General features: G+C 37.0%; 1 protein-coding gene across 1 annotated transcript in view; it reads left to right on the forward strand.

Moving 5' to 3' along the window:
- Positions 1-8,813: 8,813 nt before the first annotated feature.
- The window catches only part of LOC137036192 (disintegrin and metalloproteinase domain-containing protein 23-like), a 56,411-nt gene continuing 46,313 nt past the window's right edge, over positions 8,814-18,911 (forward strand). Inside the window, exons 1-3 of the mRNA XM_067410229.1 lie at positions 8,814-8,937; positions 10,706-10,902; positions 13,737-13,813. Of these exons, the coding sequence (XP_067266330.1) occupies positions 8,814-8,937; positions 10,706-10,902; positions 13,737-13,813 (398 nt within the window). The remainder of the gene's footprint in view (positions 8,938-10,705; positions 10,903-13,736; positions 13,814-18,911) is intronic.

The following is an 18,911-nucleotide window of genomic DNA, read 5'->3' on the forward strand; positions in this document are numbered from 1 at the left end:
GCTATTTTCTCTCAGTAAGCCTAGATCAAAATTGATCCCAGATTTTGCAAATATCATGGAGCCTCAATCCAAACACACACTATTTGAAAGACATTTTAAGAGTTACAGAATTAATTACCTGACTGCGTCTTGCTCACGGACTTCAGCTCCTCTGCAAAGATTTCGGTGCCAATTTCACGAAAAGATTTTGTTGTCCCTGCTGGGTGTTCCCAAAGTAGAGAGGGAGAGAGGGAGAGGGTGAGAGAGGTGAAGAGAGGCAGGAGAAAGGATTTGGACTACGCCTGGCCCCTCCACACACACACACACACACACACACACACACACACACACACACACACACACACACACACAAACACAAACACTTTTGTCCCTCATAAACTCATTCCTATGTTTTGTTGTGTTTTGTTTTGTGTTTCAGGAGCGCTGGGGTTTGTGGTCTGAGTTTTGCCAGCATGCACACAGAGAGCTTTTTATGATTCAGATCTGTCACTAACTCACAAACCTCTCACTCAACAGGAATGTATCACAGCAGGATCTTTCCATCTGTGCGTCCAGAGGACTTTATGATCCTAATGAGAGACGCATGATATTCTCTCTGGAAATGTGATCTGTTAATGAACATGGCTGTAATTATGATGGGCTCAACACAAATCAGCTCGTCATAAGTTAGAAACTAGTTGGACAACTGAGCTGTCACTGCTAGCAAACCTTACAGTGCAATGAAAGAGCAATAACTGAAGTAATTATGCCACACCACTGCAGAATTAATCCAAACTTAAGCAATAAGGGAAGAGATGTTTTCACCGCATGACCTTCAGAATAAAACTGGTTTCAATTAGAACCAAACAAAGATTTCAAGTCCCTCAAAGCGTTCTGGCTAGAAGTTCTGGAAAACACTTTAAATAATCCAGAAAGCAGCATCCAATGAATCTACAACTCCAAATCTCCAAAGCAAATATAGCACAAACTACAGGGGGAAAAAAATAAAGAAAAGAAAAAGAAACTTCTTAATGAGAAGACGGTTCTTTGCCAAAAAAAGACCGACTGAGGTACTTTCACTGTGTAATGAATAATAATTTACTGAAGGCAGTTTTGTCATTTAAACTAGTCTAGTGAGAGAAACTTAAAGGTAAATCATCACCGTACCTTGTTTGTCGTTGAGGATATTGTTCGCTAGAGGAGGTCGCAACTCCCAAAAGTTTACGCAAATGTTTGCCCCATTGGTAAAAGCGGTTTATAAGCGGTGTAAAGTGTCGTTTGGTGGAGACTTCACGCTTCACCACGCCGTCCTGAGAGCACTGACTGAGGCCAGCGTTACAAAAGAGCGAATTCTCTCTGTCTGTCTCTCTCTCTCTCTCTGTCTCTGTGTGTGTGTGTGTGTGTGTGTTACAAACTTTCAAATAAATACAGTTCTTTTGAACTTTATATTCGCCAAAAAACAAAACAAAAAAATCGTGAAAAATGTTCAACATTGATGATAATGTTTCTTGAGCATCAAATCAGCATATTAGAATGATTTCTGAAGGATCATGTGACACTGAAGACTGGAGTAATGATGCTGAAAATTCAGCTTTGCATCACAGGAATAAATTACATTTTACTATATAGCCTATTCACATAGAAAACAGCTGTTTTAAATTGTAATAATTTTTTATTATTATTATTATTATTATTTTTTTTTTTACAATATTACTGTTTTTTTAATCAAATAAATGAATCCTTGGTAAACATGTAAGAGACTTTTTAAAAAATCGTACCTATACTCTAAACCTTTTATAATTTATAAATATAAATTTAAATATTAGCAAAATATAAATAAAAATCTTTTGTATGAATTTAAAATATTTAGATAATGCACTCCAGCACTTTTGTTTTTGCAGGATTTATATCACCAAAAACAAAGGCTCATGCCAAAGAACACTGATCTAATAGTGATTAAAGAAAGTTATTGTTACATGTGATTAATTCAGGATAATTGGGACATTTTCCCCAGTCATCTCAATAAGTGTCGACATTTGCCTGAGTTCACCCCTATTTCCTTCTATAATGATTTGATTTAAAGCAGCAGTAGTTTGTTTCACTGTATTACCAGAACATATGTTGCAGTAAACAGTTAATACATGTTATAAAGCCCTGGTCTCTGTACCCATCATATATTAAATACAGCAGTCAGATCACAGCTCTTTCATGTGTAAAAATGACATCTGTGGATAGTAACCAGTGCTAATCTGTGCAGGTCACAGACTCAAGTTTACATTTCTGAGCAATCACTGCCCCCTGCTGCAGCTGAAGTACGGCTTTACATAAACAGGATGTATATGCTATTTAATTCAAACCTTAAGGATGTGTGTCACTTCCTATTCCTTGGGATATGGAATACAGATTAAGAGCTAAATTTACACTCTGTTGTTGATTAAAGGCTCATTATTAGGCCTTCATTAGGCCCATAACGACTGAGATCTATAATTCATTTGAAAAATAGTTTGCCTATTTAGTTATGCTTTCAGTGTCTAGAAGGCCATTTTAATACATTTTCATTTTTTTTTTTTCTCTAACACGACAAACTTGTGTAGGTTTACCCCTAAAATGATCACAGTAAATGTCTGCAGATGTGGTCTAGCCTGCTTATTAGACAGAGACAGCTGTAACCCAACATATAACCATCACAATCTTTCACACTGGACACACTTCAGAGAGATGTGAATGTCTGGCAGGTAATCAGTGCAGTTTGGCTGTGACTCATTTTATATCATCTATTGTATCTCAATGAATCATTAATCATTTAGCTATCACTGTGGCTTGTGTACGTAAGGTACACAGCTTGTTCTGAGGAAATTAAGAGGTCAGGCCAGGGATCTGAACCGGGAAGGAAGGGGCCGTTTGGTTGAGAGTCATAGTTTAAGGCCGTGGCATACAGCATTTGAACACAGAAATCTGATCATCCGGGATCTGTTTCCACCATCCCTGCAGTGGCTCCACTGGGGTCTTATAATTTTAACAGGATGTCCTGGAATTTTAGAATGTTTGAGACAGATAGTTGGAGGACACACAACCAGTAAGTTAACACTAAAAACCTGCAATGCATTATTCATGCATTGTATAACTTTGGAAAACATTTTTATATTAAACCATTTTGTTTGAATTCTTTCGAAGCACACACAATCCACCAAAAAATAGAAAAAAAAAGTTTTCTTAAATATTTAAATATTATATGTTGTAACCCACTTCAGTTAAATCTTAAAATAACCAGAAGTGTTTATACTATATATTCTCACTGGTATTAACAAGTTATCAAATTAGAATTTATCACCCAAGGTAATAGATCATATCTTACGGATAGAAAACTTCATGAACAGTCTCTAATCCTGTTGGTGTACCTCAAGGTTCAACACTGGGTCCCTTGTTATTGGGTTCGTATATTAATGACCTTCCTGCCGTTTGTCCATCTACTGTTAATTGTCAGATGTATGCTGATGATACGGTTATAGACTATGCTTAAAGCAAAAAGCAAGCTGCAGAAGTATTATCAGCTGCACTGTTCAGTATCTTTAATTGGTTAATACGTTTACAGCTTAATGTTTGAATAGAGGTGTCCAACCCTGCTCCGTCCTGCAGATTTCAGTTCCGACCCTGCTCCAACACACCTGTCTGTAATTATCAAGCAGCCCTGAACACTGTGATTAGCTGGTCCACTGTGTAAGAACAACTGTATCTATGTTATTTTTTCAAAGTCTGCACATAAAGATCCAGAATGAGATGTTACAGCAGGAAGAAGATTATTAGTAGTATACATATTTAGGCATATTAATGGACTCTCAATTTACATAAAATAAAAAAAAAATGTTGGGAATAAAATTAAGTTTAATCTGGTAAATTTTAGACACATTAGTAATAATTTAACTAACGAAGCCTGAAAGTTATACATTAATCAAATGAACTTCTCACACATTGTCACGTAACTGTTTCCGAGACACGAAGGTTGAGGATCCAAACACAGTATTTATTGAAAGGGTAATCCATAATCACAATCCAAAAACAAGCAAAGGTTAAAACAGTCACAGGAACTCAGACAAACAGGGGAAACCAAGAAACCATGCAGGAAGTCAAAACCATGAACGAGAGAAACAAATGACAGAGCGCTCAGAAATGCAGTGATACCACTTACAAGACTTCACAGATGATGACTGAGTCAACAGGGTTTATATAGGCTGGGCTGAACAAGGTAATGAGGAACAGCTGAAGACAATCATGGCTGATTATCCTGGGCAGTGGGTTATGGGATGTGGCAATAGTCCGGTGTGGAGTGCCCATTGGTGGTCATTTGGAGTGGTGGCTTGTTTTCTGTATGCTTATATTTTAAGTAATCTTGTGCTTGTGTTAAAGGGATAGTTCACCCAAAAAGGAAAATTGTGTCATAATTTACTCACCCTCAAGTTGTTCCAAACCTGTATACATTATTTTGTTCTGCTGAACACAAAGGAAGATATTTGGAAGAATGTTTGTAACCAAGCAGATCTCACCCCCATTGACTATCATATTATTATTTTATTTTATCTTCAAAATATCTTTCTTTGTGTACAGCAGAACAAAGAAATTAAAAAATTGTAATTAGAAATCTAAATATGATGCAAAATGGCTTAGACCATTTTAAAAAAAAAAAGCTAAATATCTCCACTATATAAATAAAGAAGAAAACAAATTATTTACAATAATATTTACTTAAAATGATACACAAACCATAATTTGACATTGTCCAAACTTCAACACATTAATTTATTGTCAAAGTGAGACGCCTAGTTTTTTTTTTTTTTTTCTGTTTTAAGCATTTAATTGCATATGTAATTAAAAGAATGTATGTCAACAAATTGTCTTTGTCTTATTAGATTTAGTTTTAATTTCCTCTGATTTATGTCTTCACTGACTGCTGCTGCCCTCTTCTTCCCCTTTCCCTTTGTTTGTTTGTTCCCTGCTACTGGATTCAGAAGTGAATGGTTTAGAGTGAATGACTCATCAAACCAACAGAACTAACAAGCTTAAGCTTAACACATGGTTTTAATCTCATAGTTGGCACTTTAGTGTTAAAGTAATGGATTGTGAAGTGCAAACTCAGCATTAAAATGACTTAAAAAAACAACAAAAAAGGGTTGATTTTAGTACATTCTCATCCCACTGTTGCAGTATATATCAAAATATACCACAACCACAAACTATCCATCACATTTTATAACCTTAACATGATTTGCTAGTTGACTTTGTTAAATGTATGACATCCCCTGAACTGCTGTCACTGAAGAAGCTCTTTTCATCACCTACTTTCTAGGATGAACTTTATGCTATTTTTTAAAAGGGAGAATATACATATAATGATAAAGATGTTCCACTTTACTTGTATTCAACTTCCGACAAAATTCCACATGGATAGTAGCCAGACCTTCTTCTGTGTTTACCAACATGATGTAAACATGCAATATTGAATGATGTAAGCCTGGAATTTCCCCCAAAAGCTGAAAATGTATATCAACATTGTAAGTTTACCATAGTGAATCAGGGTAAGGCAATAACATGGATTTGAAAACAATTTTGTACACTATGTAATCGCTCAGTAATTGAATTTTGTTCATTTTTAAAGGCTCATGAAACCCCAGAACACATTTTTTGAGATGTAAACAGATATGTACAGGCTGCACATCTTTGAAAACACTAATTTACTCATTTATTTAAAAGTTCAAAGTTCAAATTAGTTATTTTTGCATTTTTCAGAGTGATCGTTTTGTGTTTAACAACACTAGCCATGTGGATCCTAGCTCATATAAAGAATTAAGTATCCGTGTTTAAAGTTTTTATAGACATATTTCACATACTCTCCTGCACCAAACATGAACCAGCATGTGTATGCACACATCAAGTCTTCTTCAAACGAATTATATATAATTATATGCAATCTGGACACTAACGTTACAGTGGTGTATGTTAACGTGATGACACGATTATTCTGATAGACAAAAGACTGATTTAGATTGAAAATTCAAAGAAAAATTGACAAAAATAAACCATGTCTTTATTCTTTCTGTGTTAAACTATGTGTCGTTTATCATGAGACTGCAGTGCTCGTAAAACGTAATCAAAGTAGCCTATTATTAGCCCTATATTAAATATTCCTTCACATTTCTCCCTTGTGCTTGGGAGTTTGTTGTCATTTTCTCCGTGCTCATATATTAATATTCATTATTCTGTATAATGAGTGTGTTGTAGGTCTGTGCTTCATTGGTTGTTCTCTCCCCTCTTCCCCCCCTCGACATTCCCACTTTTCCAGAGCTTTACGCGCCCATTTTTACAGACTTTTTCAGCCTTGTGGTTTGAACGACTAGGGTAAAACAGGGGGGGTTTCATGACCTTTTAAACAAAAGATCTTCTGTAGTGTAGCTTTATTTGACCCTTTCTGCAGGTTTTGAATGAGTCATTGAATTATTCACTCAACCCATTCTTTCAAACACAGACTGGAAAGCTAAAAGTATCACAGCTATTCGGAACATATATTATAGGATAACATAGTTATCTTATACATATCCACCTATGTCACGCGTGACCTTTCCAACATGTTTACGTAATGTGTGGAGCATCGCGGAGCAGTGCAAGATGAGCATTTGTGCTTAAAAAGTATATACATATTTATATTAGGGCTGTTTCGAATGCCATTTTTTGAGCTTCGAAGCTTAGGTGGCAATCAAGATCGAATATTCGAAGCTTCGGTGGGTGGGGCTAAATATATAATAATAGTGTCGGTTTGCATTTGTATCATCTTTCACGACTTCACGTTTCACTCTTCGGCATCGTAAATGTGTTGCGGCAGACCCAGTGGAGTGCAGTGTTGCATCTGGTGCAATATGATCAGGTGGCACACATTCTTTAAATATTAATAAACATTTAATAATCTTTTAAATAGAACAGTTTCCGGTACGCATTACACGGGCAGGTTTATGCTCCGAAAACGGACAGTGCACAAGTGATACAAAACACAAAGTCTGTTGAGAGCAATTAAGAACTTTAATAAGGTATTAATAACGAACATTTCTTTAAAACAAATGAATCCCAAAACAGAAATTAAATTAGTAACACACAGTGATTTCAACGAACTGTAATAAATAAAGAACACGGTAGCATGCTTATAAACAGTTGAATAAGAATAAATGAATTGTTTTTAAAATGACACAAAATGTCTATTACAATTAGTTTTATTCTATATAAGGGATTTATTTTGTCTTATTCTGACTTTTTGTTAATTTAAATCTTTAAAATGCGCGATGCTTTTATTGAAAGCATGTTGCGGTGTTTTTTTTTATTTTTTATTTAGGCCTATTATTATTAGCTTGCAGTTCGTTGAACTACATTCATTTATTATTCGTAAATGTAATAATTACTGACACCCTAATGGGTTGGCTATTTAAATTTAAAGTAATTGTAATAAATTTTATTCACTCCCTTATATAGAATAAACTGTAATACGTTAAATAGAACAAGGTAATGTTAGCCTAGCTAGACAGCTCACATTTCAATGACAAAAATATTTAGGCTCTTTCTTTCTTAACACTTAGCCTGTATAAATCGCAACCAAGTGGTTGGAAACTATTGTGAAACTACCTATACTCGTTTCATGTTGTGTGCGAGGAAGATGAGTTTGTCCACATTTTCTGGTGAAAGGGAACTTCGGGTCTTGTTGACGATGTAGCCAGCTTTTGAGAAAATGCGTTCTGATGGAGTTGAAGCGGCCGGAACGCAAAGAAGGTGTTTGGCTGCAAATGCCAGTTTAGGGTAGCGGTCACTGTTTTGCTTCCACCATGCCAGTGGGCCCGACTGTAGTAGCATCTCTCAAATACTGCTCCATCTCTGTCTTTGCGCTGTCTCCGCGTTCTTCTTCCTCTTCGTCATCAGCCTGCATCAGCATTGAAATCTCCTGCTGTTTTTTTTTTTGGCGGGTGGTGGTGGCGCATCCGTGCTACTTACAGAACTCAGGTGATTTTTCAAATTTGTGGTGCTGTTGTGGTAGGCCAGTTTCAAATCGCATATTTGACACACTGCCTTTGTCTTGTCATCCTCACTTAATTTAAAGTGCTCCCAAACAGCTGAGGTCTTGAGCATTTTGTACCTATTCAGTATGAGATTAAATAAATCACTACGTTCGCCAACGGGCGGTTCAAGCATGATTCGATTATTCTAGTACAGCCCTAATTTATATATATATATATATATTTTTTAGAAAATGACTGATTGTTTCTCTAGATAAGACACTTATTCCTCGTCTGGGATCATGTAGAGCTCTTTGAAGCTGCACTGAAACTGACATTTGGACCTTCAAACCGTTGAACCCCAGTGAAGTCCACTATATGGAGAAAAATCCTAGAATGTTTTCCTCAAAAACCTACATTTATTTTCGACTGATGAAAGAAAGACATGAACATCTTCTTGGATGACATGGGGTTGAGTAAATTATCAGGACATTTTCATTCAGAAGTGAACTAATCCTTTAACATTGACATATTCAATAACATGCTAAAGCTATTTGGAGAGCTGTCATGATTAAAATAAAATAGATACATAGCTCCTTATACATACTGCCAAACATATCTTCTATTGGCCTATAAAAGATCTATACAGGCCTAGATATTATACACCTATAAGATAAGTACTAGAGAAGTCTGCATAACATTATATGAAGATTTATATAAGAACTGTGTACAAGATAATCAAATGTAATCTTATGCAAATAAGGGTAGGCAGAGCAGCTGGTCTAGAGGGCAGGGCGACCATGTGGGCAGATGTACGGCACCTGCGCGCGGGCGCATCATTATCTGGAGCGTGCTCGCGGAGATCTCGGGCTGGCCACCGCCTTCACGCGCTGCAGCAGCATCAGGACCATCAAGGACAATGAGCCCCTAGCGAGTCACCGCATCCATACGTTTAATCGCCACCAACTATGAATCATGTATGCGCTAGTACTTTCAAATCTGCTCGCGTGCATCCTCGCTTCCTGTCTCCAGACATTCGTGGCGTCAGCGTCAGCCGGTACGTACTTAACCTTAACAGAATCACTTTGTACTGAACTTGTACAGACTGACAGTGCGAAATCTGTCTGTTTTATTGTGTTTTATAAAGGAATGTGATGTGCTTTCGCGAGTGCCCGGTATGGGATGTGTTCAGTGAGTTGAGCTTCTGCAAGGACATCCTGTGTGTGTGTGTGTGTGTGTATGCGGAGGACAGCAGCAGCGCAGATAGCAAAGTGAGAGGGACAGAGACAGACATGTGCGTGCAAATACAGCTGTAGTGTGTCTCTGCTACTTGATATGGTCTGGGCTCACAGAGGAGACTGCAGAAGTTGAAATGCGTCTATTTCTTCTTGCTTTGCTATTGAAATTCAATAGAGCCCGTCACGGTTAATGCCTCAATTGATACTATTGCGTAGAGCTTGGAGTCCCATGTATTTTCTTCTTAAAATAACCAGAAATTTTTATACTGTTATTACTATAAGGGATGCTATGGGATATTTTCTCATATGCATTAACAAGTTATCAAATTATAATTAATCAAGGTAATGGATAAGATCATATCTTACTGATAGAAAACACTGTGTTCGAGTAGACCATAAAACTTCATGAACAGTCACTAATCCTGTTGGTGTACCTCAAGGTTCAACATTGGGTCCTTTCAGTTTGTATGTTAAAGAAGTTGAGTTTTACCATTTTCAAATCCATTCAGCCGATCTCCAGGTCTGGCGGTACCACTTTTAGCATAGCTTAGCATAGTTCATTGAATCTGATTCTCAAAAATGACCAAAGAGTTTCTATATTTTTCCTATTGTGTACTAAGACTGACGGAACATTTCTAGGCTGATATAGCTAGGAACTAAACTCTCGTTCCGGCGTAATAATCAAGGAACTTTGCTGCCGTACCATTTACGCCTGCTGCACCCATGGTACGGTTAGCAAAGTTCCTTGATTATTACGCCTGAATGAGAGTATAGTTCCTAGCCATATCAGCCTAGAAAATCACAACTTTAAATTTTCCGTCAGTCTTAGTACACAATATAACTACAGAAGAGTCAAGTTTTAAATAGGAAAAATATAGAAACTCTTTGGTCATTTTTGAGCGAGATGCTAACGGTCTAATCAGATTCAATGAACTATGCTAAGCTATGCTAACCGCCAGAACTGCAGATCAGCTGAATGGATTCGAAAATGGTAAAACTCAACTGTTTAACTCTAGGGGAGTTGGAAAATGAGCCTATTTTCAAAAAAAGTGGAGTGTTTCTTTAATGACTTGACAAAATTATATATTGAGAAATTGACTTTAGAAGTGTCACATGTGTCTCACATTGAGTCTGGATTTATTTCTCAGAGGAAATTTCATGAAAACCAAGGATTTCCAGCTTGTATAGAGCGATCCCAATAAAAGTCCTCAGTGGGCCTGGGGAAAAGGGCAAGGCACCGTATGTCCTGCCTCACTCTTTTAAACCAATAATAATAACAGCACAACAGCACATTGACGCGTGCACTGTAGTCTGCATACAGCACACCTGACACCAAAGTCTTCCTGTAATTCCTCACTGATTTCTTTGAGGTTCAGTGTCAGATTGGCCTAGTTTAGCTGGTGTTAGTGTCAGGAGTGTTCATTAAATGTGGAGACGGTTTCAGTCATGTGTGTGTGTTGTCAGTGTTGGAGGCTGAGATCCCCGGGGAGGCGGTGTCAGATGATACTGCAGCTGGACAGAAGCACAATGCCAGCGGCCCGCAGGAGTCACAGCGCACGCTCACATACCCCTCTCGCCTCATCTACTACCTGAACGAAGCTTCTGAGAGCACCTACCATGACCTGAACACCCGCGCTAAGATTCCTGACCCACACGGACAGGTGAGAGCCGCTTCACTGCAGCGCAGCATCTGTCACAGAATATGACACATCAGCTTATGTCTATAGAAATGTGCATGGAAGTCACTGCTGAGGCAGGATAGGGGATTGTTTTAAAGGGATGGTTCACCCAAAAATGAAAATGTGATGTTTATCTGCTTACCCCCAGGGCATCCAAGATGTAGGTGACTTTGTTTCTTCAGTAGAACACAAATGAGGATTTTTAACTCCAACCGCTGCCGTCTGTCAGTCGTATAATGCGTGTCAATGAGAAATCCATCTATAAGAGTCAAAAAAACATGCACAGACAAATCCAAATTAAACCCTGTGGCTCGTGACGACACATTGATGACCTAAGACACAAAATGATCGGTTTGTGTGAGAAACCAAACAGTATTTATATCATTTTTCACCTCTAAAACACCACTATGTCCAACTGCCTTGAGCATCCGGTGTGTGAAGTCTGAATGCAAGGGGGAAGTGATGTCTCGCGCGTATACTTCAATGAGAGATCACTTCCGTCTTGCATTCAGACCTCACACACCGGATGCTCAAGGCAGTTGGACATAGTGGTGTTTTAGAGGTGAAAAATGATATAAATACTGTTTGGTTTCTCACACAAACCGATCATTTCGTGTCTTAGGACATCAATGTGTCGTCACGAGGGTTTAATTTGGATTTGTCTGTGCATGTTTATTGACTCTTATAGATGGAGTTCCCATTGACACGCATTATACGACTGACAGACGGCAACGGTTGGAGTTAAAAATCATCATTTGTGTTCTACTGAAGAAACAAAGTCACCTACATCTTGGATGCGCTGGGGGTAAGCAGATAAACATCACATTTTCATTTTTGGGTGAACTATCCCTTTAACTGCATTAATTTTAAATGCCATCCGTTATATATTAGATTTAATCAAACTAACACTCATCGAGTAATAACTGCGCAGCAAAAACAATGTGTGAGCTTTGACAGTTGTAATCCAACTAAATCAAATATTTGCATCATCTAAAGATTGCCAGGATCTGTATATTTTTATGTTCTGCTGTTGCTGTGTGCATAATGACACCCATTACTATATGGCCTTTATCCTCACAACAATGGCAAAACTAGTGCAAGTAGAGGAAGAGGTAACAGTAGAGGAAGATGAATGATAAGATGACTAAAAGCTGCTGTAGCAAGCAGATCCCTTTATTGGGCAAAATAAGCACCACACAGCTGAGGTGTAAGCCAGAGCTACTCACACAGGATCCCTTTATTAGCCTCAAGATCCTGTGAGAAAGAAGTGTGCTTAATTTTATTGAATGGGCACTTGTAGTGTACTTTATATATTAAAAGTAAATTGAAAAACTGTGCTTGCAGATAATATAATAATGAATAAAAGGCCACTTAAAAGTAATACACTCATGACTGTTTCTTAACACTGTACACTGTAATAAATTAAAAGATTTATTTAAATCATTGTTTTAATAATCTTTTGTTGTGCTTCAAAGAAGTACACTTACTTTAATGTGTAAAGTGCATGTAAAGTAGTTACAAATCTGTAATTAAAAATATATCTGAATACATGACACACAAGTTTAGTAAAAATGACATTAAAGTATATTTTAGTTGATCATAAATGCTTGTCAGTACATTCAGCTACACTTTATTCATATTTCAAAGACTATAGAAGTAATTATGAAATTACATATAAAAATGTACTTAAAGGGTTAGTTTACCCAAAAATTAAAATTCTGTCATTAATTACTCACCCTCATGCCGTTCCACACCCGTAAGACTTTCATTCATCTTCAGAACACAAATTAAGATATTTTTGATGAAATCCGATGGCTCCGTGAGGCCTCCATAGCCAGCAATGACATTTCCTCTGTCAAGATCCATTAATGTACTAAAAACATATTTAAATCAGTTCATGTGAGTACAGTGGTTCAATATTAATATTATAAAGGAACAAGAATATTTTTGGTGTGCCAAAAAAAATGAAATAATGACTTATTTAGTGATGGCCGATTTCAAAACACTGCTTCAGGAAGCTTCGGAGCGTTATGAATCTTTTGTGTCAAATCATGGTTCGGATCGCGTGTCAAACCGCCAAACCGCTGAAATCACGTGACTTTGGCGCGCCGAACCACTGATTCGACATAAAAGATTCATAACGCTCTGAAGCTTCATGAAGAAGTGTTTTGAAATCGGCCATCACTAAATAAGTCATTATTTCATTTTTTTTGGCACACCAAAAATATTCTTGTTCCTTTATAATATTAATATTGAACCATTTTTGGGTGAACTAACCCTTTAAGTCATACTTATGTGGGTCAAAAAGCACTCTAATGTCATTTAATAAAAATGTAAGTTATAATTAATTTTCATTTAATTGCAATTAACACACAATTAAGTGTCCAAAAATGTTACATTCAGTTTGCGCTTAAGTATATTCTTTTGAAATATATTATTTCCATTATATTTACTCTTTTTAAAAGTATTCTAAAAAAAGGGGGGGGGGCAGTTGATCATTTGATTGATTTCTCTTATTTATCAACTTAATGGAAGCAAAATAAAACATAAGTTCAAAACAACTGCACTTTATGTAACATTTAGCTGAATGCAGACCGCACTGACTGAGCGAGACACATTTCACCAGCCCTGATAGAAAGACATGTTTGTGATTATTACTATGATAATGACATCATGCAGATATTGCTTCACAATGTTGTGATTGTACCATAAAATCCCCATAAAAATGGTCTCATTTCCGATCGGGACTCGATCTGTAAACAGTGAGGTCTGCTCACTCTAGCATCTGGCCTGACACTGTTTTTTTCCTTCAACAGGAGGTTCATCTCGCTCAGGCTTCATTTCAACTTCAGGCCTTTGGATCCCAAATTATTCTGGACCTCACTTTAAACAAGTGAGTATTACGAAGTCTCTCATCGGTTTCATGACATGAGCGTGTCCCTCATGACTGGTGATGTGCCAGACTATCGATGTGTTGTGTCTCTGAGCCTAACACATGCACTTATGGGAATACAGGTCCTCTCTTGTGTGTTACTGGAAGTTTATGTGCTGGGATCCATTTTCATTCAGCTTCACAGATTTACACTGGAAATAACTCCATATCTCTTCGTCCCCACAATAATAAAACGGTGTTGAGCGCCTGACTGGTTATTGCAGGTTTTGTAACCAAAACACTACATAACTACATCCTCCAGACATTATCCAGAATCTCCAAAGCCAGACATTCATCTGCCGGGAATGTGTTTATGTGTGGTTTTGGTTAACACATGCACACTCACAGACACGGCATCCCTCGCGAAAAAGAAGTGCTCTTTATTTGTAGCACTGAATATTGCGCTTGTGCAATTTCAAATCTTAAAAGTATATTTTTTAAAAACTACTTGCAGATAATATAACATTAATGAAATAAAAGGACACTTTACTGTACCTAAAAAGAGTGCACTTTCATCACTGTTTCTTAGCACACATAAGAAAGTGCACTTTGTATTAAATGATGCATTAATAATGTCCCAAATTGTGATTATTCACATTTAGTGCTTGCTAAAGCATATTATTACTCAAAATATTAACTTGTCTAACTTTAGCCACTCCATTTGTGTTATGCCCTTCAGTGATATTTCAAATCATGGTGCTTGCTGATGACAAGTGATATTACTTTTCTAAGCAAACTGACTTCAAATTTTTGCCTGCCGAATGATAAATCAAGCAAAAAAAATTCATTAAAGAAGTGCCCTGAGTCAAAGTAACTAGCTGAAAGTCATTATCATGTCTGCATTGCTGCATCTTACTCTTTAGTTGATTGAGGAGGCGATTTTGACGCGAGACCTGAGAGGCTAAAAATACTGTAATTGTGAAAGGGAAGTGGCGTCTGTCTGTCAGACTGCTTTGATTGATAAGCGGTTTACGTCCCAGACACACTGTCTCTCTCGCAGTGCCTCTCTCTGTGTGTGTGTGTGTGTGTGTGTCCTGATAGTGTGTCAGTGTGTGTCTGTATTCTATGTGCGTGTGGCCGGTGTTGTGGTTGTGCGATAGTCTTGATCTAAATATAGCCGTCCCACAGCATGCAGTCCAGAGAATCGCACTCGGACACTCGCTGTCCTCTCGCTGCACCTGCAAAACATCACTTACTTGTTATAAGTTACTTATAGTTAGAATGTCTAAAGTGGATTATCGAAATAAAGTGTTACCAGAAACAGTCCTGAAAGTTTACTCTCTTTAAGTACACTTAAGTGCCATTTTATTTCATTAATATTATATTATCTGCAAGTACAGTTAAAAAAAAAATACATGAAGGATCATGTGACACTGAAGACTGGAGTAATGATGCTGAAAATTCAGCTCTGATCACAGGAATAAATTACATGTTACTATATATTCACATAGATCAATTGTAATAATATTTCACAATGTTACTGTTTTTTGATCAAATAAATGCAGCCTTGGTGAGCAGAAGAGACTTATTTTAAAAACATTAAAAAATCTTACAGTACCAACACCAAACTTTTTTAATGCTAGTTTAAATTGCTAGCAAATTGCTAAATAATGACTACAACTACCACAAGGATGCGAGTTTACATGCTGAATGAATCAGACTGTGGTTGTAGTCCTTCCATTTTTCCCTACAAGTTGATATAAACAGCTCATAAACAGCTCTGGTTTCTGCTTAATACAGTGGCATGAAAAAGTACGTGAACCACTTGCAGAATCTGTGAAAATGTGAATAATTTTAATAAAATAAGTGAGATCATACAAAATGCATGTAGTGCTGTCCTGAGTAAGATATTTTACATAAAAGATGTTTGCATTTAGTTCACGAGACAAAACAATAGCTGAATTTATTAAAATAACCCCATTCATAAGAACTGTATGTGAAGCATTGATTCTCAATACTGTGTTTAGTTACCTGATCATCCACGACTGTTTTTATGTTTTGTGATGGTTGTTCATGAGTCTCTTGTTTGTCCTGAGCAGTTAAACTGAGCTCTGTTCTTCAGAAAAATCCTCCAGATCCTGCAGATTCATCAGTTTTCCAGCATTTTTTGCATATTTGAACCCTTTCCAGCAGTGACTGAATGATTTTGAGATCCGTCTTTTCACACTGAGGACAACTGAGGGACTCAAACACAACTATTAAAAAAGGTTCAAACATTCACTGATGCTCCAGAAGGAAACACGATGCATTAAAAGAATGTAGGAGAAAACTTTAGAATTCAAATATCAAGGTAAATTGTACTTCATTTTTCATGCAAGTATCTTCTGTTGGTTCTGAAGGGCAGTACTAAATGAAAAACAATGATATTTAAACAAATGAAGAAAAATTGTGACATTTTCATCCTGTTCAAAAGTTTTCACCCCCCGACTCTTAATGCATCGCGTTTCTGAAGAACAGAGCTCAGTTTAACTGCTCAGGACAAACAAGAGACTCATGAACAACCATCACAAAACACAAAAACAGTCGTGGATCATCAGGTAACTAAACACAAACATCTTTTATGTAAAATATCTTACTCAGGACAGTACTAAATAAAAAATAACATGCATTTTGTATGATTTCACTTATTTTATTAAAATTATTCACATTTTCACAGATTCTGAAAGTGGTTCACATATTTTTTCATGCCTCTGTATTAAGTGTCTTTACTATGTACTAACATTAAAATTAATCATTTGATACAATGCACTTATTGTGTACATATATGTTTCACATCATACTTATATTTAAAAAAAATACCTGCATGTAATTAGGGCCCGAGCACCGATGGTGTGAGGACCCTATTGGAGTTGCTCAGTCAATTATTCTTCTCCTCCAAAAATAATCGCATTTTTGAGGGCGTAAACACTCAAAAATTCATGAAACTTTGCACATGTGTCAGAAGTGGTGAAAATGTACGTCTGACATGGGTTTCAGAATTATGTGTGGCAAAATGGCTCAATAGCGCCACCTAGAAAATTTCAATTAACCGCCCATTCACACTACATTTCACAGACAAGTATGAAATTCTGTAAACACAGGTAACAGCCCAGTACCTACAAAAAAGTCCCTGGGTTCAAAATCTGTAAACCCAACAGGAAGTCAGATATTTTGAATTTTCTCTGCAAATTTTCTGAATTTTCTTTTTGCCATTTCCAGTCATGAAAAAGTCTAACCAGAAAGTTGTTTTAAGTTTGAACTAGTTTGAAATTTAACAGAGTTGTAAAGGTTAAAGTTTGAAGATTTTGAAGGGAATACAGTCGATCAGAAAATATATTGCAAACATGTTCCTAGCATTAATTAGCTCAACCTTGTTTAGGGTTGTTGCTAGCGTGATTTAACACAGGGTTAACATGAATTAACACATTGCTATCATGTTTCTAGCATGAATTAATACATTGTTTGCATGAATTAACATATTAGTAGCTTGTTTCTAGCATCAATTAGTACATACGAGGTATTAACGTGTTGCTAGCATGAATCTGCAGATTGCGAACATGTCTTAGCATGTTGCTAGCATTAATTAGCAAATTGTTTGCATGTGTCTAGCAGGAATTAGCACATTGCTAGCACATTTTAGCATGCCACTAATGTGTACATTGCTAAAATGTTTTATCATATTGCTAGCATGAATTAACATGCTTGCTAGCATAATAATAATAATAATACATTTTATTTGTAATGCGCTTTTCTTAAACCCAAAGCGCTACAGTAATAGAATAAAACAAAAACAACAAAATCAATACAATTCATTAGAGAAAGACAGCCTTAAATAAATGTGTCTTAATCAACTTTTTAAAATGATCCAACGTTGGTGCATTTCTGATGGGTAGAGGAAGCACATTCCATAGCTTAGGGGCTTTGAATGAAAAGGCTCTTTCCCCCATGGTCTTTAGCTTACATGAAGGCTGGTAAAGTGAAAGAGAGTTAGAAGAGCGAAGAGAGCATGATGGAGTATAAGGACTGATGAGATCACGAAGATACTCAGGTGCAGTCCCATGAAGTGCCTTGTATGTTAAAATAAGAATTTTAAAATCAATTCTCGCATTTATGGGAAGCCAGTGTAATTGTGAAAAAACCGGTATAATGTGTTCACGAGGAGAAGTACGAGTGAGCACACGAGCGGCAGAATTTTGTATATACTGAAGCTTTCTCAACGATTTAGATGGAAGGCCAGAGAACAAGGCATTACTTCATAACAACAACATTACAGTTGTTGTTTTGAAGGCATGTATTAGCCTTTCTGTGTCTGCAAAAGAGAGAAAAGGTCTAAGTCGAGCTATTTTTCTCAGGTGAAAAAATGCAGTTTTAGAGATGTGTTTTATGTGTGCTTCAAATGTTAATTGTGGATCAAAAATGACACCAAGATTTCGCACCTGTGAAGTGGGGATTACCGTGCTGGAATCAACAATCAAACTGATCTGCTCTGCCTTGCGAGTAGCCGCCACTGTACCAATCTGCATCAGTTCAGTTTTGGAGCCATTCAGCTTCAGGAAGTTATTCTGCATCCAGATACTGAGCTCTGCTAAACAACCACGCAAAGCTATTAATGAGCAATGGACATCAGGACTAGTGGTGATGTAAATCTGCGTATCATCCGCATAACAGTGATACCCAAGACCATATTTCCTGATGATCTGCCCAAGTGGAAGCATATAAATGTTAAATATTATTGGACCCAATACTGAACCCTGAGGAACTCCCTGTCGAACAGGCACGGTATCTGATTTGTAGTAACCCAAGCCAACGAACTGGGCACGATTCGATAAATAAGATCGAAACCAATTGAGGACAGCTCCAGAAAGACCCAACCAGTTTTCCAGCCTGTCAAGGAGAAGAGAGTGACATATAGTGTCAAAAGCAGCACTGAGGTCTAATAAGACCAAAATACTGCATGCACCGGAATCTGCCGCGATAAGAAGATCATTTATGACCCTAATTAAAGCGGTTTCAGTACTATGCCCTCTTCTGAACCCAGGTTGAAAAGGTTCAAAGAGACTGTTCAGTGCTAGGTGATTAT

The sequence above is a fragment of the Chanodichthys erythropterus genome, chromosome 14, assembly GCF_024489055.1.
Source record: "Chanodichthys erythropterus isolate Z2021 chromosome 14, ASM2448905v1, whole genome shotgun sequence".
Classification (NCBI taxonomy): domain Eukaryota; kingdom Metazoa; phylum Chordata; class Actinopteri; order Cypriniformes; family Xenocyprididae; genus Chanodichthys; species Chanodichthys erythropterus.